At 42.5% G+C, this 21,247-nt stretch overlaps 1 protein-coding gene across 1 annotated transcript in view; it reads right to left on the reverse strand.

Moving 5' to 3' along the window:
• FBRSL1 (fibrosin like 1) overlaps positions 1-21,247 on the reverse strand; it is a 399,203-nt gene that overhangs the window by 172,618 nt on the left and 205,338 nt on the right. Inside the window, 1 exon segment of the mRNA XM_086623316.1 lies at positions 9,650-9,679. Coding sequence (XP_086479442.1) covers positions 9,650-9,679 — 30 coding nt within the window.

Below are 21,247 nucleotides of genomic sequence, written 5' to 3' on the forward strand. Positions count from 1 at the left end.
ATCCCCTTCCCTCCTCCTTCTCTCTGCCTCCCTCAGCTTCAGAGGATATTTTCCCCGCAAATTGGTTTTAAATTAAGGAAGGTGATGAAGGCAATGTGCCGTCTCAGCATTTTCCCAGGTGCACTTAATCTAATTTCATTAAGGAGATCAGGACAGATGATCGCTACAGTCGAAACATTAAGTCTGTCCATTTTTGTATAAAAAACCATTAAGCCTGTCAAAGTGTCGGCGGGTGGGCTGTTTATTATTGGAGATGAAGGCGCGCTTTGCTTCCCCAATAAACTGTCAGGAGTAGTAAACCACAAATTAAGTCAGCTGCTGCCAAAGATTTAGGCAAAGATCTCCAACTAATTTTGACACAGGTGTGGGAAAGGCCAGGGAAGCAGAGGCTGTAAGTCGGTCTGTACGCTTTGGGAAACCATTCTTTCCTGTGTGTTTGGGATATTTCAATCTGACCCATCAAAGAGCAGAAGACTGGGCATCAGTGGATACAGTCAAGCAGAACTGCTGGTGCTTCTGATGCTCCAGACACAGTGCTGACGGGAGCCGTGCAGCAACATGTACCACAGAGCCCAAGGCACAGAATTTACCTTTGCTTTTTACCTGCACTCATCCTGCTGGCACTCATCCTCCTGTCTTATGCAGACAAGAACTCACAGAAGCTTCATTCAAGCCACTGCTCTGTTTTGAACTTATGCACAGCTTTGACTAAAACATAAAACATTCCTCAGATGATCATACAGATATCATACAAAATTAGAGGAAACCCATCAAAATGAGGAAACTATGGAAGACTACTTAAAAGCCAAGAAAGAAACCAAGTGAAACTGTCAGATGGAATTTTCAAGCACTACAAATTCAAATGTGAGCCGTTTGCTAAAGAGAGCAGCTTACTTCTCAAGAAAAATGCAGCTCGGTAGAACTTGGTATTAAAGACCATCAAGAAATGTTAAAAAGTATAGAATACCAACTGGAATTACACAATTTTTACAGTACATACAGAGAAATTAATAATCACTAATATGGAATCAGGAGAGATATTCTAGCTGGAGCTTCGTGATGACAGAAATCTGCTGTGTTAGCAGGTAATGTGTGCTATGTACTGCTTTGAGCATCAAGAGCGGGCAGAGCAGAGGAAGGTTCATTTTCCCAGCCCAGGTGCAGTGAGGGGAGGAACAGAGCCCTCTCCACTGGCAGAGGCTTCTGCAGCACTGCAGGGATTAGGAAGGAGTGGGAGAAAGCCAGTCTACACCATGAAAAATGACTGGCTCAACCCTGGCTAGAGCTGAAGCTGAAGGCTCGCAGGTAAATGGAAAAGACTTCTTCTTGCTGCCTGGGCAGAACTACAAGGAGCCAGTGTGTCTGCACCACAGCCAGCGCTAGAACTAAGGGGCGACCCTGCAGGGAGCAGAGGGAAGCTTATTTACAAACACTTATGTTACATTCTTTTGCTCCGAGTTTTCTCTGTTTGAAAAGTACCTCACTTTGGTTTGTGTCTGTGGAAAGCCAGGACTTCTGCCCCGAGGGTGTACAGCAAAGGCTGGGCAGCGCCAGCTGAAACACCTCCCCTGACTCAGGGTGCCATGGCAAGACCCTTACTGATCCTGCAGACAAAAGCAACAGTTGATAAGCAGCTGATAAGTGAAAATAGCAGCTGGTAAGTGTTAGGAGACTCACCTAGGCAAAAGAACACCCATTTCAATCATGATGCTTTAGGTAAGGGTGAATTCCCAAGCAAGGTCAGGCAGACATGACTTCTAGTCTTTACTACTGATCCAAATGTTGCTGCTGCCTCTTACATATCTGGAAAACTCCTGCAGTGGAACCTGCTTTGGATTTTATTGCAGATTGGACCCAGAAGCAAGAACCGTTGGAAAGCTACAAAAATCCAAAGCTGACTCCTGGGCCATCCTTGACTTCTCCCCTTTATGCCTGCATAGGACACACAGTGCTGCCTGCTATGCTCTTCTGTATTATTTAACCTAGTAAAACAATTTTGGAATACAGTAATGAGAAACTTTGTGAGCCAAATGAGGACTTGCAATTGCAGCTATTGGAGTATGCATCCTCCAAAATTCTCATGTTCTTGCTATCTTAATGATTAATTAAGTAATTCAATTTAATTGAGTTGCCTAACTCAATTGCCAATTCCTTTCACCTGCCTACTATGTTATGTTCTATTTGATCACTTTCCAAGGAGTTACTGCCGTTGCACAGGTAGCCCTTTGGATTTATGGCTATGTTATAACAGGATTTCTTGACACGGGCAGCGAGCTGTACAAGCTTGCTCTCTTCCCTGTTGCTTCAGATCTTAAAAATGTCTTTACAAGGTCGCTGGTAAGATAAGAAAATGCTCATGGATGGGGAACTGGAACAGGGAGACATCAAACAATAGAGAAACCAGAGAGCCAGGGACATGCCGACTGCCCGCGACAGAACTGGTATTATCCTGTCTTGCCCAAGAGCTCTCCGTGAGATCTCGAGTCCTTTTATGTAAGTTAACGATAGATTTTTGTCAGCAAACTAGAAGGATCTTCTCATTGTTTGCTCTGAAATTTTTCTATGTTTTCAAGAATGAATATGAGCACCACAGTGTGATGACTCAGCTTGTTATATACAGACTAATGTACTTCAAGTTTGAGTTTTTGTCTGGATAAAACAAAACCACAAATCTCAGCAGGAGGCTTGAACATTGGTGCTGAAGCTTTGAGTCTGTTTAGTTTTTTCAGTTACATTCTTGCTTTACTTAAATACAAAGGTCAAAAAGGGCCATTATTACTAATAGGTTTTACTGGAGTTACAGAACCTCTTGTTGGGATGGACAACTTAGAGGGCTCCTTTCCCTCTGGAAGGTCTTACAGGGCCTAACCCAATTGCCCCAAGTCTCAGTGGGAACCTTTGTGTCTGCTCCATGCACATGGTGGGTGAAATGACAGCAGCCGAAGGCATGCCAAGTCTCTCCCCCATCTGGCATTTCCCAAAGAGCAACTGAGTGAACTGACTTGCAGGATGCTATTGTGCTGGTAAATCTGTTCATGGGGAATGATGAAATCAAATAAACTCATTGAATGGTGAATTTTTGTCCTCCTGTACTGGCAACATTATGTTTGCCTGTTTATAGCACCCGAATCTTTCAAGGGCTACAAGGTTATTTTAAATTCAATATTTTTGTATTGTTTAAAAAGCAGGTCTGTTTTTAATAACAACATGCAGCTTGTCTGTCAAACAGAGACTTTCTTCAATTAAGAGAATTAACCACCTATATGCAGGTATTATTATATGGGAGTTAGGTTTCCCACTGGTTTTCACTCTGCATCACCGGGTTTTCAGTCTGTGAGCATTAAACCTTAGAAGAAACACTGATTTCGTGCACATACGTGCATGCACATGTATATATGCTATACTACTCTATGCTGCTAAGCCTGCAACACATCCCAGGCACAGGCTTCTGCAGCTGCCTTCAGTGTTGCTGTCCATAAGCAAGAGCGTACTACAGTAAAAGGACCACTTAAACACTGTCTGAAAACCCAGCTGGGAAGTAACTGGCAAACAGAGACTTCTTGTTATTAGTCACAGCTGAAAACTATCATAGATTGAAGTGTAATGCTAACAGACGTGCAAATACTGTCATGTGAAAGCCCTCGGTTCAATTCCATGTTTGATCTCTCCCTTCTGCTGAAACTAGTAAGAACTTGGATTGCTGGAAAACTATCAAGTGTCATTTCTCAGAGGATGGGACAATCTAATGATGGACAAAACCAACTTGGAGACCTTGGCCTGAGCAGGCTTTGAAAATAGCAAATAACTGATTACCTGAAGTGGAAACTAAACTTCCAGCCTCATGGAAACAAGAGATTTATCAGGCGGAACCTGCCTCTTCCACTGTTAGATAAAATGTGAGGGAGCAGGGGGAAAGAATCCTCCAGCAATAGTGCTACCAGTAACAGCCCCTGTGGACTTCCAAAGAGTGGCACCAAGAGGTCCAGGGATTGAGGCTCATTGCAGCCTCATGAGACAACACGCTGATGTGGCACTGGTGCATTGACAAATGAGGCCATGAAAGCAGGAGCATAAACATGCAACAAAACACACAGAAATTTGGATCGATGTAGGCTCTTCAGGAACAGACACTGCACGGTTTGGCTTCCTCTCCCCCACTGAACTACAGCTCAAGTTTCAAAGTCTCTCACAATTCCCTTCGCTAGATCTCACCTTCCTTGACCATCAGCAACATGGCACAGCATTCCCCGCCCTGGGCTTCAGCAGCTCCCATCTGCTCTGCTCCTGCCTCTGTAACCACTGCTGTAATTCTGAGTATCCTTAAGACCATCTTCCCTGAACTTTTTAATCTGCTGTCATGGGGCTTTACCTTATTTCTGGGTAATTTCATACACAAACACATGTAAACAGAGTGACCACTTCTACTGCAGTGACTCCTAGATTTCTCTTCATTACTATATCCCTTTCTCCTGCCGCCTAGACTATGATTTTTCCTGTGGGTTTGTAGACGCTCTTTCAAGGTCAACAGAGCTGAAACAGAAGTGATAATTTCACTCCCCACATCTTCCAGTTTAGTCTCCTCATTGCTTCCACTCTTATCACTTCTGCCTCTCACTCAAGCCCATAGTTCTCAGTGCTCGCTGACTCACACCATGCCCTACATCTTGACATCCAACCTATGTTTAAGGCCTGTATATCGTCTTTCTCTACAACATAATGAGCATCCTCTGTTCACCCACACAACTAAGTTCTTGGTCAAGCTCTCACTATCTCACCTTTCATTTTCTACTTTATCCTTTCCTTTGTTGACACTAGATGTAACTGTGTCCTTGTGCCAAGGAAAAATTTGCCGCAAGATCATTTTCCTAGCCCATGGCTTTACTCTCTACACAGCTTCCCACTTCCCAAATAGCAAACTATCACTCTTCGTGTTTTGGCTCTTTCACAACTTACCTCTGCTTACCTCTTCTTCCCTACACTGACACTCAGTATTGATGTAAACTGTAATCTCTCACTGGTCTGACTTGATCACCTACTTGTTAAACTTTCAAATAAGCACCCCCCTACTACTTACCAACGTGCCTCTCTCTACAGAGAATAACTTCCCATTCATGGCCATAAAACTACCTGATTTTCCCTCTCAAATGCCTTCTAAAACCTCCCTCTTTACCTTAACACCTATGAAACCAAAGCTGGACAACAACGAGGCAGCTGACATACCAAAAGAGTGCTGTTGTTAACACTGTGCCCCCCATTTCTCTGAGTCCCTTCACTGTTTCTAATCTCATCCTTAAGCCAAGAGCTGTTCTGCATCTACATGGCACATAGCAGGATGGGAACCCAGCCCGTGGTGGAGCGATCATAGCACTACCATGTTGCTCTTCTCCCATGTATCAAGTGCTAAATCGCACCTGCTCGTGCGCTGCTGCACGCTTCCAGGCACCCACTGGGACTCAGAAATTGGCACAGCAAACAACAGCACGGCAAGGCTGAAGTCACATTGCCGCAAGCAGGGCCTAATAAACTCACTGTGTGATGCAGAAAGCAGTGTGAAAACACTGGTTTAGGCGCCTGACTTCAAAACTTTTTGCTTCCACCTTGGATATAGCTTTACCACTCTCTAAGGTTGCTTTGCTATAGCTAAAACACAAACTACAGAACAAACATAAGGTAAATACCGATTCAACTTAGAAATACAGCGTCGTTTTTTGCACATCTAACTCCGCACCACATTAAATGAAGGGATGCCTGATATCTAACCCCTGATTTGGAGAGCTCGCTTACACTGCGGGGCCATGTAATTAAGCTGACAACCCACAATTTCACACACAGCAGACAGGAGTCCAAGACTGAAAGAACGTGAACACTGAATTACTTTTAAAGAAAGAAACAGGCTTTTTTTTTTTTAATGCAATCCTGAACAGTGTTATTAAAAAATGAGAGCAACATTTTGGAGTAACGAGCAGAGATTACTCATTCCCTTGTTTTGCACAAGTTGACTTTTGGCTTTCTGCAGAACACCATTTAACAGAGCACATTACCAAGCTGCTAGCCACTTTTCACAGTGATGCTAAAGCAGGTAAGAGACAATAAGTGGAACTGTTGATGGTTTATATTACTCTATTATGTTAATGTTCACTAAAGTATGCCATAAGCTCTCTCATTACATGTGTATAAACCAATTCTCTGTGGTGTTATTCCTGTGCTAAATGCTATAACTACATAAATCTTGAATTAATGGAGACTTTATAGTTCCTGAAAATGAAGGGTAATTGCTATCTGTTAATGCTGTTGTTGCTATTAAAGGAAGTATATATTTTCAGTAACAATGTTTATGGACCGTGAGCCTCACATCGCAGCTACTGCACAGTGCGGAGATGGTGTAATACGATTATCAGCCTAACTCCCTTTCTCTCCCTCCTCCCTCACAAAAACCACAGCGTCACTTCCACAGCTTCAGCAAACTACCCTGCAATTCTCCTAACAGTTGCAGAGTCCAAACCGATGTCCTTCAATAGACATACGGTAACGGAAACAGGATTTGCATTTCCATCTCTGGGAACGCATGGTTTGCTCAGTTTCTCGCTCGGTTAAATGGCTGGACAGCCCACTTTATTAGTTTGGGTATTCCAAACAGCTCTTCGAGAAGCGCGTGGTGACAGAATGATAGGTGTGAGAAAGTATCACCCCACTTACTTCCTTTGAGATTCCAGCAGTGATGCAGAAGTGAAAGGCTATACTTGACCAGAGACAATTCTCAGAAAGTAGATGGGATGGACAAGTCCCCAGCCTTGAGCTCCTGTTCTCCAATTACTAAAACCAGCAGCGTGTTGTTTGGAAACACTCTCACGATCTGCTGTGAAACTGTACCTTGCACTAAAGTAACGGCTCCTCGATTCTGATACACTGTATGTATGACTGACTATGCTCAATTACTTTTCTTCTCTGGAGTCCTGCACAACACTGCACAAGTTAAAAACCAAAACCATCAGGAGTGTGTTTGTATTTTTCAATGCAGTGAAGGTAAAGCCTTAATTTTACTCTAATGTCTATGTTTTAAAACATTAAGAGCTCAACAGCCCATATACCTACGAACTAAATAAATAGTGGATAATTAGTAGCATGGAACAGAGAAGTAGGAGGTGGAAAATTTCAGTTTTGCTTCTAGTTCTATCACTGACTCAGTCTGTACTTGTATGTGAAATTGTTTTTTTGTCTGCTTTCCTCATGAGTTATACACAGACGACAGGGATCCGCTGTTTATGACTAACAAAAAGTGTTATGCAAATCAGAAGTACATTAGTAATTCCTGCCCTGCCCTTCACTAGTGGCAGCACGTGTAGGTGTACCTACAGAAAGCTGCTTCTTGCTGACCAAGCAGGAAAGCAGGATTGTTCTGTAGTGCTGTGAAGTGAAGCCGACCCGTCATGTAATTTGGGAAGCCTGATGCTGGGCTAGATGGTATGTGGGATACTCCATCTGGCTGCAACTGCCAGAGAGCATTATTAGAAGATACATTTTTCCAACATGTAGAAGGGGAAAAAACACTCTTGAGTGTAATCCCTCAGGATGTTCATGCCAATATTTTTATAGCTCCTTGTTGCATCAGCCAGGTTAAGTTTTGGACAAATACTGAATGTGTTTCCAGGAGACTATAGTATGCCAGGTATCAACAGAGAGCACCAGGCTGCCCTTCTCTTCCCCAACTGGAAGGCAACATTGCATTTACATTATCCCCATGAAAGGTTTGAAGCCTCTTCACTTCAACCTTGGTAAGTTTACACGCATGTACACATGACTTTGCTGACAAGAAAAGCAACCCTACTTAATTCCAGAGACCTATTTAATAGAACTGATGTCATGTCTCATGTCTCTACAGATTAGGCAAGAGATAGAAAGATGATGATCTTGTGCTGCTCTCCTTATGAAGAAAAGAAATGTTATTATTAAGGTGGAGTCATCTCAAGGAGAAGACAGCTGGGAAATACACGAGCCTAGAAGGTCAAATTACAGTTACAGATATGGAAAGAAATGCCACATTAATGGTAAGGAACACTGTAACAGCCTTTCATTTGCTGTAAAGGACAGTAAGTTGCCAGCCAAACACAATGCAGCTTCCTCTGAAGGTAACCTCAGATCCCACATTCTGAAAGCTAATCAATGTTGTTCAGATTTCAATTTCTTCTCTACAAGGTGAAGTCAAACCTAATCTAACAAACGTCAGTCTCAGATGTAATGCCGCTAGCTGGGTCTACCAGTGTAATTTAGATAATCATTAATAGCATAGCTGTATAATAAAACTACATGTCACTTACAACTTCATCTGAGCTTTGACTGGCAGATCTTTAAACAGTTTTCTAAGTGATTGCTTTTACTTTCTTTGATTGGGCAGTCCTAAGAAATGTTTTAACCACATGGTTTCTAATCTTTTAGGGAATAATTTTTCACCCTCACCACCCCTGCCATCAGCTCTGCTGCTGTGTAACCTTGTAAGAAACAGAACTCAGGGAGGTTGTGGTGCTTTCAGGGAGTGACTTTATACGTATATACACATATATAAAATAAATTAAAACAAAATAAAACAAGTATGTACAGTATCTTTCAGTCAACGTATGATTTTAAGTGTTTCTCGTCAATCAAACCTTCATCTCAAAACACAGCTTTGTCATACTCCAGGGATATTTGGTATCTGATGGGATTTTTAAAAGAAGAGGCTGAAGAAACCTCAATACTTCCCAAGCTCTAACAATACTAAAAAATGAAAAAAGACTTAACCAGAAGAAGCTTTTAGTGTAGTCTCTTGAACTCATGGCAAACTCCGATAGACGGCTGCAGCCAAGTGGGCTGCCAAGGAGACAGGGCTATCTGAAGTCAGCCTTTACTGCTGTAATGCTGATCCAGTAGAAACCTGCATGCCACAGGTTCTCATGAATGAATGCAAGAGACAGCCAAAATGTGATAAAAGTTTGATGAAGATCTAACCTGAGACTGCCAAGTTTGATCTGCCAGAAGAGAAGTCAGCAAGGGACACTCAAGTCTTTTATACATTTGATGCTTAAAAGCACGATGCAAGTATTGCTATGTGGTGGGACTTCTCTGTTTTCCTTGCAAAGGTGAAACAAGAAATCCCTATGCAAAACCCCCACAACTATAACCTTTCAACAACCAACCTCTGTATCCAAAAGAAGGTCAGAAAAATCATTGCTCTGTGATAAACACACATCAACGTGACAAAACACTCCTTGACAGTTACCACACTGCCTTTGAGGGTAGGTACCAGTTGTCCCATCTTCTAAACTGATTACAAAATTGACATCTTCAAAGGTTACTATAAATAAAATATGGGCTTTTGACAACTCATTGGAGGAGACTTCCCCTGAAACAGCACTAACGCTATGACTTGGGTCTCACCAAATGCTCACATAATAATCAAGAAAGACTATTATGTTAATGGCAGTCTCTTTTCTGACACATAAACTAGTTAAGATCACAGAGTACCTGATCCAATGTGTTTTCATTCAATTATAGATATTTTTAAATTTGACATAAAGACTGGAAGAAAAATATCATTTTCATATTCATTCTTATTTTGACTATGAGGGAATTTCCAAGCTAGTAAAGCACATGAGAGAAAAAAATTCAGTCTTACCTTATCGTCAATATCACTCTCGCTGTCACACTGTGGATTAGAGAGAGAAAAAAAGATTTTGAGAAAAATCTTTATGTATAGGGATCTTTTGCATCATCCTCTTAAATCTTTAGGATAGCTGTTTATGATGTTCTCAGTTCAGCAAAACACACTTTTGATGTTTGCAGTAATGCCTTTTAGATTGCTAGCATAAAACAGACAAAGCCAATTTCTCTCTTCTTACACAAAAATATGGTGTACTCTTACTCGGATGGGGGAAAGCGAACTTTAAACAAAAAAGACAAATCAGTGATGCGTTATAATAACAACTGTAACACAAACACCACAACAAAAAGCATGCCTTTTCATCATCCCAAATTGTGGAATATATAGCAACAGTTTTGCATTGCTTCACCTTGATAAGCACTTTGTCATCTAACGAGGAAACTGTGAAACTGGCAATCAATTTCTAATTTAATGAGTGGTACCAAGAATAGTAATTAAAATACATCATAAATTCTGGTACATTTTTTAGTTTGAATGAGATCACGATCCCAGGAGGAAGTGTTTACTTAAAGAGTTTTAGAGCGTAATCTCTTGCAGCCCCTGAAAACAAAATGCTCTATTTTCACCGCACAAATGATGGAAAGATCACTTGAGAACTGAACATTTCAGGACATGCACATCTTATTGGCTGGGGCTGAGAAAGATTTACAGTCGGGAACAAAAATAAGTCTCTTGCTGTCTTTTATACTGACAGAAAGTGGCGAGTGCGTTTTGTAGCTTTTCTGCCCATCGGGAATGTCCTCCTTCAGCCAGCAGCTGATGGGGATGGTCCAGGTGGGTTTCTGTAACTGGCAGCACCCTACCAAGTTCACTGGTCCAACAGAAGGGGACTCTGCAAGCCAGCAATGACAAGCTACAAATGTGGAAATGGTCCATGAGAATGCACATGCTACTGTGTCACGAATGTAGAAGAAGGAAAAGATCTGTTTGGTCATTTTGTCCAGCTCCAGCTCCTCACGGAGCGGGGAGTGGGGATCATTCCTGTCACAGCCTTTTATCCTAAAGTTACACAGCAGAAATTTCAGCTGTGACATTCTTAGTTTACTGCAGATTTTTGAGAGACTATTTAATCTCTTCATCTTCTATTTGGCACATGAAATGATTGACCCCACACACTTGAGGAACCTTTCCCTCTTAAATTCTCTGAAACACACTGAGTACACGAAGAACCACGATAAAGTGGAGGGGTCTCCCACAGTGATTCTGTATTGAAGACTGCTCAGCTTCCCAACTGACTCCTTATTTCCATTTAACTTCAGTGGAAACGCTTGGCTTAAGGAACCCGTTTTTCTATAGTCTTGACTAAGCAGAACTCTTTCTTACAAAATGAAACCATTTTACACCATCCCACCTGATCCACAGCACCTTTTTCACAGTGAAATCCAACTGCTTAGAAGGATGTCTATAGATCTAGTTGTATTTGTAACCATTACAGGAAAAAAAAGAACCTGAAGCAAAAATGGAAGAAATTACAGGAAGACAGGACACAGCTCTGCCGGGGCTGGGGAGCAGTGGGTGGGCAAGTCCTATGGGAATAACCAGTGCTAATGCCAGCAGACTGCAGGAAGACCTAGCCAGTTTGTGCATGGAAAGCAAGAACATCAGATAGCCATGTCTTTAGCAAATCTTCCTGTAAGTAATTTGTGCCTTTTTGTGACATTTTTATTCCATCACTGAGCTTTACGAAAATTATTATAGGAAACACAGTTTCTGTTTTTTTCACAAACCAGACATTCAGATCAAATGTAAAATCAGCCCTGACAAATCAGCAGCAGCAGCCATTTGCTGACTCTCCCAAACCCATGCCACATAACCACGAACAATTATAAGTCTCTGCTCTGGGCCTGGAACGGGACTAATTGTCCATCACCCCCGAGATACGCTGAAACAGGTTTGCTGGGCAAAGGCTGCCCCAGTACCTGCTGCATTTGTGCTTGCTCAAGGCAGTGCTAATTCATGCTGACAAAGCAACACATTCATCAAAAACAAGGTATGGGGGTGGGGGAAGATGCAGTCACAGCAGTACACTTGTTATTATTTACATGCTCCTGGGAAACGCCAACTGACTCAAGGGAAGCCTTTCACCTCCACCCGGGGGGCTGAGATGAAGTCAGAATGCTACAGGGAGCGCCTGCCCCCACATTACCAGTATAATTGAGTGGGTCATGAATACCAAGTTATTTTACCCTTTAAACCTGGTCTACGCTAAAGTATCCTAAGTTACCATTTTAATCATTGTGCTCATTCAAGCCGCACACTCATGCTTTAGAGAAAGTATTTTGATGATGTGATTCAACCCGCACAGTTCAGACTAAAGCATGTTACAGTGGAATTACACCTATCACAAAAAAGGTACAAAAATTAGTTAGTACGCTCAGCCCTGTGTTGCTTAAAATTGTATGCTTAATTGTAATGCTTTAATTCTTACAGGCACTTAAAGAATGATACACTAAAGTAATAAAAAAAAATCAAATAATTTAAACTCAGAAATGTATTGACTAGAAAACATTGAAAATTATCATTAAAACTCAGACACTTTTGCCTGTGAGCCCTGGTTTAATAAAACCACAGTACTGTAAACCCTAATAAATTTAGCTTCAAAATATTTGAGAGCAGATGTAAACAATTTTGAGGAACTTTAGTAACCATTGTTATTCAAATACAACATAGTATTTTAGTCTTGCTCTCTGTTTTTGTAACAAAACTTTCTTCCCATTTCTTACTGCATTATGATACTCAGAAAAAGAGGACAGGCCTTTTCTTGTTGAAAACAGATTTGACCTCAAAAATGTGAATGTATATAATGAGTGTAAAAATCTATTACAGATGGTTTGCGTTACTAAAAGGTGCAGAATTGCTTTATTTAGATGCCTAATTTTGCTTTGTACCAATATGCAACTCTGTCTCATGTAGATAAGTGAAAGTTGCAACAAGCCAGTGAACCATCAAATCCACATGCTAAATTTTATAAACAGACATATGAATGAAGCAAACATCTGCTCTCTGAGGACACATTTTTCCCTATTCAGGATCTGTAAATACTCCATAATTAATTGTTTTTAAAATGGAAAGGACAGCAAAGAATTTTGTTTCATTTTAGCTTACATCTTCCTTACTTTCATCATGACCGCATCAGTCTTGCAAGTGAAGCAGCCAGTGGGGCCGTGGATGCAGATCCACATGCGAACGTGGCACATCCACCGTGCAGCTGCCACTGCAAGACGGGGGCTTTAAAAAACGTATTTCTGACAGAAAGTTGCATAATTTCTTGTTTGCCTTATGAAACAGCTGTCCTCTCCCACCTCTCCCAGCTGTGTAGGATTCACTCACGCACACAAACCGTCCCCGTATCGATTCCTGCCGCGTGGCTTTTAAACCACCAAAACACCACTTCTTAATCCACATGAGAACAAAGGCCCAAACCGACGCACGGCTACTAAGCAGTCTGTATGAGGAGAGACAATGGGGGAAGAATTAACACAACATTATTTATAAGATTTGGACTTCTGCTTAACATACAGCATCCTGGAAAATGGAGAGTTTGAGACTCGTGGCTACCAACTCATTTTAATCTCCCACCGACTCCTGAAGAAAATATAGCCAGCTTTGGTGGGAAAAAAAAACCAAGTTCAGAATTCACTTAGGTTTTCTTCTTTTTATTTTAAAGAAAAAGGCTTCCACATTCACATCGAGAAACAGGAACCCACAGGCTGCTGAACATGCAGCAGCACTGAAAAAAACAATGACAGCAAAACCAAACCCGCGCGGAGAGATCTGCAAAAAACAGAACCGCTGTTGACCCCTTCCCTTCGAGGGGGTGTTAAAAACACGACTTCAATGGGCTGGTTCAGTTTCTGTGGTAACAGCCTTCGGTCTCCGTGCATCCGCTCTTCTCCAGCCTCCTCGCCTCCGCCGCCCGCCTCTGCAAAGCTCGGGGTCGACGAAGAGAGACAGAGGCTGGCGCGTTGCATCGCCGGGACGTTTCAATGAATAATGAAGTCACAGGAGAAACTTTGGTTTGACCCAGAGGATCTTCTGTGTCTTAAAAGCCAACTTAGTGTGGCCTGGAGAGGAGGAGGAGGAGGAAGGCCGAGCAGCCAAGGCTGCTCCTCGCCACCCGCCCACTCACCTCCCACGCAGCTGTTGTTGGAGGGACAAAAGCCCTTGTCAAAACAAAAAAGTTAAAGAAAATGTGGAGAATGGCAACTGTTGACAGCTATGGGGGCTCATTGAAAGACAAAAGCTTCAATTACCTGGATTTTTCTAAAGGCCTGTTAACACTCTTGGTCTATAAGCGAAACTGTAAACAGCCATTGTGCTGGGTTCATAAAGGCTCCTAAAAGGATTATTCACTGGGTTGTGCCAATTGCCTCTCGATTCCACCAAGAATGTTTGCAAAGCTGACCCCTAATTGTGCCGCTTTTTGGAAACTATTTCTTGTGGTGACAGTTTCCAGACAGAAAAAGCCTCCCGTGAGGTGAAGTTAAGCAGAAACAACACACAATTCAGCTTGAACTGGCTCGGTGGCACAAAGACCTCACCCCTCCCTCCTCCTCCCCACTTCTGCCCCACCGAGGAGGATGATGCACGTTCTGCAGACCTGGGCTCTCCACCCACCATGACCCAGTGCCAAAAGGACTTTGCGGAACCGGCTGTGGGTTCACCAGGCCAGGGCACAGTCTGGTGGCTGCTGCCGACGGACTGACTCTGGAGGAAGGTTGAGGCCCTGGACAAAGCCGGGAGTGAAGCAGTAAGAAAGGCTGGTGCTTTCCTAATCTCCACCTAAGTAACCAGCCCCTCCACCTGTTCCCTTGTTGCATCCAAAAGACCTGAGGAATCAGACACAGAGCTCCTGTAAGTGTAGACTAGGCCCTGTGGCGCTTTTTTTTGACAGCCGAGGTGAAAATTCCCATTTCAGGACCCCCCTCCATCCTGCCTTTCCCACCAGCAAGGGGTTACAATGCGTCCCAGCACTTGCTTGTACAAATCATCCCTACAGGGGAGAAAGAAGGACTTGTGGCTACTGTAAAACACAGGCAACGGCGTATTTGGAGAAGGATCTTCTCTTACCACGGAGACAGAGATGCCACCAGCAGCGCACATGCCTGCAGTGAACTGAAAATTAACCTCTAACCTCTCCCTCATCCCAAAGAAGCTAAGGTTGAAACGGGAAATACGAACGTTACCTGCTGTAGTTCCCATGACATACAAGCATAAACCAGATCGTTTCACATAACAGCAATGGACACTGCAGAGGTTTGTGTCACTGCAAATAAAGCCAGATCTCCACTACAAGGGTTTTTTGGTGGACTTAAGAGTCAGAGGTGTTCAGTAGTGTCATTGCTGGCTACTACAGTGTTCGGGCAATTAGCACAGCTGCAGAGTGTTTTAGCCATGCAAGTTCAGTTTTTATCAGTGCAGAGGTGAAGCAGGCCTGGAATGAGCTACACACGTATTCTTCTGAAAAAGCAGCATCTGCAGAAGCAGCATGTAGGGTATGTGTTCTGGGACACCTCCACGGGCACTGGGCGCCTTGCAAAGGCATTCAGTCCAAGAAGTGGCAGGATCTATATTAAAATCGTTTGTACTGTGATTCTGGATGATTTCTGGTGAGTCTAAGAACCATGAAAAAACATCCTTTGACTCTTTGCTTACCCCCAACATTTTAACTTCCAGATCACCAAGTTTTTCTTCACATAATAAAAGCACTACATTGATTAACATGAAATCAGATTCTCACATAACTACCTCATGCCAGGAACTAGAACTCCAAGAAACAAAACCAAACCAGGTCTTGCAAGACTCCAACAACTCAACAACTCCAGATTGGCAACACTTGGGTGTTACGTCATCAATTAGGTGCAGAGAAACACTGTTATCTGAAATGGGGCCACCTCCTTCAAGCTTTTGAGAATTGCATCTTAGTCACCCCAGCTTATCCACATAAACATGGTTATCTCCTATTCCACCCAAACCCTGAGGTTTACGATCTAGATTGTGCCTACACAGCCTCACGGCTATAGGGCCCTGTGGTGCCAGACGCTGTACAGCGCAGAAGTTATAGATTCCTGCCCAAACAGCTGACAGAAAGGCTTGTTTGCACACAAACACACATACCTACAGGTATTATTTATATTGTGATTAAGCAGAGAGTGATAGACATCTAAGTCAGTTGTGTGAAAAAACAGATCCCAGCCTGGAGGGACATGTAATCTAACCTGGCTGCCTGCAACTAAAACTGTGTGGGGAAGTGCAAGGCTAAAAGGAGACAAAAATGTTAAATATGCCATCTACAATATTACAGTGCAAGCTGGCAGGGTAGAATTTATACGTAAGAAGTTGCAGAGAATATATGACCACTTTAGATACCTATGGAGCTCGCATACCACTCAGGCAGTCCCAGGGGATGGCCATGTTGCTGCTGTCTTATTATTTCAACCACACTGAGTTACCGAATTTTCTTTCAATAGTGATGCTTGGGGAAGTGTTAGGTTTAAATCTCAGATTGTTAATGTTTCTTTTAAAGGAAGAAGTCCAATCAAGCCTATTTTTAAAAGGCCTCCCTCCTCGCCCTGTCCTCCGAGCTAACTTCCTGGGAGCAGCTCGCAGCAGCAGCACGTATGGATGGATGCACGCTCGTGTGCGCAGGGGAAGGGTGTTGTTTCCTATTAAGCCTGGCATCGGATCCATGTCTGCGGGGGCTTGCTTAAGATGATAGGAAGAGAGAGTTTTATCACGAGGCAGACTGACAGAAAAGCCTGCTAATGGGACTTGAGGCATACACAGGAAAGAAAGTGCCAAAACATTAAGCTACCGCCAAGTGTCAGAGGGCCACTGATTTATTGCAGCAATTTTGCCACTGTGTCCTTTATAAGGTCCCACAAGTCCTTCCTCCTGGCAAGAAGCTGTGAGCTGCTGCAGCTCGGGGAGAAGTTTAGATCCAGAGCACTGAAAGTGTCCAAGCGAGAGGCGGGGGCCGGAGGGGGGGGGAAGGACGGAAATCGAATGTTGACTTGAACTTGCCCCAGGCAGCAAAGTCCTCTTAGCTCCACTGCCTCCCTGACAGTTTGATGAAATGAGTCAGGGCCTCCCTATGGCTACACCAGCTCAGGCTTCCAAGTGCCGGGGTAGAGCTGTAAGAAACAGATTGAGCCTCAGGGCAGCAATTTTTTTTTTTTTTTCTTTCCCTTTCCCTTTCTCTCCTCAGCATTTGGCTGGGGGAAGGGGAAGGTTATGAGCACTACAGATGTATAGGCTGAGCCTTTGTCTGCGGAGGGGGAGGGCGAGGGGGAGAGAGAAGAACAGCAAGAGAGTATTAGCTATGGCAGCCCAGAATAGCCCTGAGCACTATAACTAATTTTGAGGGGCAGTGATGCATTGTACGGGCTATGTGCTGTTTGGTCTGAGGGGGCCCCTGTTGTGAAGCAGCAATCAAGAGGACATTTTGTTAAGTGACCAACAGCTGTCATCTGCAAGCCCGGAGTAGGGAAGGAGGGAGCAAGGGGAGGGAAAAAGAAAAAAAAAAAAAAGGGGAAAAAAAAAGAGCATTTGTCCCTTGGAGGCAGAGCACATTAATCCACCAATCTGCCACAGCTTTAACTCTAAAAGTGCTTGGTGCCTCTGAAGAGCTGAACTCCAGCAGCCATCCGTCCGGAGAGATGGGTACCTCTCACCCTGCCAGACACAGGGAGCTTCCCTACCTCTGCGGGTCGAGCAACTGACGCTAAAAATACTGTTTAAGTCTCTTTTCATTCCATAAAATTAAGTTGATCTGCTGCAGCTTAGGGTCAATCCCTCAAGGACTGTTTTTTCCCCCCTTCCCTTTTCCTTAGCACTCATAAATTAATCAGGAAGACCCTGACTAAGTCATTTCATGCTGTACAACATAAAAGAAAGTCCCTTGATGATCCATGCAAGGATCTATTAAAAGCTGGAGGAGGGAGGGAGGAAGGGCTAGGAAAGAGGGAGAAGAGGGAGGGGGGGAGGAAAAAAATCTCAACCTTTTTGATATTTTAGGATAAAAGCTGGAGGACTTTGTTACAAATTCTAGCCAACATCAAAACACCTTAAATAATTCAAAGAACATGTTAAAGGGAAGAAACTGAATGTTGCTCTGATGTTCAGTTGATGCAACGCAGAATATTACCCAAAACAGCATAGCCTGTTAAGGGAGACAGCAGCCTTGAGCATTTCAGTTCTTTAGAAAAATGTCAGAACCTGTAAAAATCATAATTTCCAGCAACTTTTTTTTTTTTTTCTTCATGATATAAACTCAGCGAGACTGAAATGTAGGTTTCTGACAAGCTGTTAACAAGACAACTTTAGAAATCTGTCTGGAGCTCTCAGGGAGATGGGCTGCCATTTCACTGCTTCGAAGAAGTTCATGACATGACAAGCAAAAATCAGGGAACAGAGACCTAAAAACCACGGTGTAATTTTCATTTGCTTCTGTCATGAAAGAATTCAAGCAGAAATATTAGAAGGCTGCACAACTAAAAAAGCCAGCAACTGGAAAATCATTGCTGTGGTATGACAAGCACATCTTTTATGCTGAAAATGGTTTCTTTATTATTAACACCTATGTACAGGAAAGCACTTTTGGAAAAAAAAGAGATGATCACAAATTATTACTGAAGATCTACAAAGTAAGATCTACAGCTGCCTACTTTCAAGTCAAGACTAAAAACAACCTAGTTCATAGGAGAGAGTGACCAACCCATCTTGAAAAAGCTGTGAGACCCATCAGATTCCTCTTGGTTTCCCACATTCCTGCCGTTTCTGTCCGTAGGAAAGGTAGAAATATCTTTCTATTATGCGATCTTTTACTGTAGCCTACACAGATGAATGTTGCTACATAAGCACTTAATAAAGGTACATTCATTAAAAATAGAAAAGTCAGCATCCAATGCCATCTACACAGCAATGTTTGTACCACATTCAAGAGAGGCTTTCTGGCTGGTTTACCATATTACACCTCCTACTTTAGGCCTTAATATACCATGATAATGCTTTTCCATAATTTTGAATGATTTAATGATATCTTTTCAGGAATCAATCTATTCTACTCTACGGTTAGAAAAAAGTAGATCGATCGATTGATCGATCTATCTCCATATAACACATCTCTTTCAATATATCATCTGTCTCTCCCCCTCTCTCTCACAATTTGGACTTAGTCTAAGTATTTAATGGTAGGTTGATATAGCTGCCGTGAAGTCAATTTACTGATTGTGATTGACTCATTATATCCATGGTTGCAGAATCTTCATACCCTTGGGACACCCAAAGATAGCCAGCTGCATACATACACTCTTACGCTTAATTTCAGCCCGAATTTGCCAAGAACAAGAGAGAAGGGACAATGCAGGAGGTCATTTTCACTTGTAATGCCTATGATTGTACCATGGGGTAATGTGAATTATGGGCCAAATTTAGCCCAGCATTTGCAAAGACAGCACAAATAACGAACTGAAGCTTTTTTACCTCTTTCCTATTTCCACTAATTTCCACGCGGCTCCGGTGGTGAGATCCTACAGCCACGCTTGGGTAATTGAAAGGACAGTGCACACAAAGTTCAATGGCTGACACTGCATTTCACCAATTTACGAAATGGAGGAGACTCTGACAAGAAAAGAGATGCAATTTGCTTCTCTTCTGAAGTGCTCACAAGTTCTTTTCATTCTCCCCTCGTTTGGGCATTGTGTCACCCGTCACTCACTTTCTTTTCATCAGACAGACACTCTTGGAGACATTACAGCTTCAGTACTGTATATGAGTTTTCACTAAGGAACCAGAGAAACATCCATTACTTTCTCATTTTACAGTTTTAAGCTATGACTAACACCCTTTGCTTGCAAGAGACATCTTGCCTTGTTGCCTTCCCTTTACCATGAGCCTCCTGGCTTGGAGTCACCTGGAGCTCCTGCCCCAGCTGCTTTGGTCCTTCATGCTGTCCCGGGAGAGGCAGAAACCAAGAGAGGATTTCCAGTGACTCACAGCACAGGGTAACTGCAATTTTGTTTAATGCGAGGATGCCTGGACAGGGTATGTCCAACAGAAGAAAAGTGGCTTAAAGCCGTTATTTACAACAATGAGAGGCTGCTGCAGTCTGGAGGGGGGCTTATAAGCTTTATTTAAAAATAAGCAGGAGTTTAGGACTTACCATGGATATAGCCAAAAGCCACTTTAACCATAATCATCTGTCTAGTAATTCCTCACTTACTATAAACATCAGTTTTCTTCTTCTATTTGGACTGAAAATCTAGTCCATTACTATGCCATATCCATGTCATCATGGAGTCACCAAAAAGTACTCAGCCACTAAAAAATAACAGGATTTGTTAAAGTACCCCTGCTCTAATGGAAAGCATTTAGTTATTCTCAGCTCTCTGACTCCATGGTATGTGACTCTGTTTGGAAGTTTTCTTTACATATTTATTTATTTATTGGAGGACATGCATGGCTGTCTTCCCTCGGTGGAGAACCATTGTTAGCTGCAGGAAGCTGTTAGAGGGGATTTCAGCATGGAACTCGGGAGGAAAGGCATTTTTTAATACCTTAGTATCCTGCTTAGTGACAGTCACCCTCCAGATAGAGGGTGTTGGATTTCTGGTTATGAAACTTGTATGGTTTTTTACAGTTGATTCACCTGAATATTTATTTTCTGGGTTTTTTTTTTTTTTTTTTTTTTATATATACACACACACATACACACTTTTGCTCATGCTGCCAACTTCCTTCTTCCTTACTTCTCCCTGTAAGTTCAAGTGGTGCAAAAGAACATACCAGGCTATGCATGAAGACATCCACCTGATGGCTCTTAAGTTCCCCCTTAAGATTTTTCCATTCAAATGCAAGCTGGACACCCAAAATTTTCTAACATGAACACTCAGAAGTGGGGATTAATTTCAGAATTGGAGCCAGCATCATTTAGGTATGAAGGCAAATCTCCACTGTGCCTTGTAACCATTTATTCCGGACCTGATAGGATGAGTGTGCTGAAGCCAGTTTGAATTCAGCTGGGGTGAAGCTAGGGTGACAAGCTACACACCTTGAAACAGACCATCATGATGCCACATGTACTATTTTAGCACACTATTCAATTAGGAACTTTGGACTTGGAAAACCATCTAAAGCACCTACTGTGTTCTTAACATCCATTAATTCGGTAAAATGAAGTACAGTTCATTTTTAGCTTAATCAATACAGGAAGGTTATGTGAATCAGCCACTTTGTTTTGTTGAATGCCGTTAGCCACTAAGAAGGGAAGTCCCTGTTGCTTTCAGGGACAAGATTTACAAAACTCATCTATAATTAATATAATAATTAATATAATTTAATTCCACTGCTATTTAACTCACAGTAAGGTTTATGTTGTTGTAGCTAAAAAATATAAAGCTTTCAATAGCTACCATTAATATTTGCATTATTGAACAGTAAAATTCAAATCTGGTAAAAGATTTAGCACAAGAATTGAGACATCTACAAAAGACCTATTCCTCCAAGGAAACTCCCAGAGCATGTGCTTCCTGATTTCAACCACTGCTTTTAAAA

This window comes from Tauraco erythrolophus, chromosome 19, assembly GCF_009769465.1.
Source record: "Tauraco erythrolophus isolate bTauEry1 chromosome 19, bTauEry1.pri, whole genome shotgun sequence".
Classification (NCBI taxonomy): domain Eukaryota; kingdom Metazoa; phylum Chordata; class Aves; order Musophagiformes; family Musophagidae; genus Tauraco; species Tauraco erythrolophus.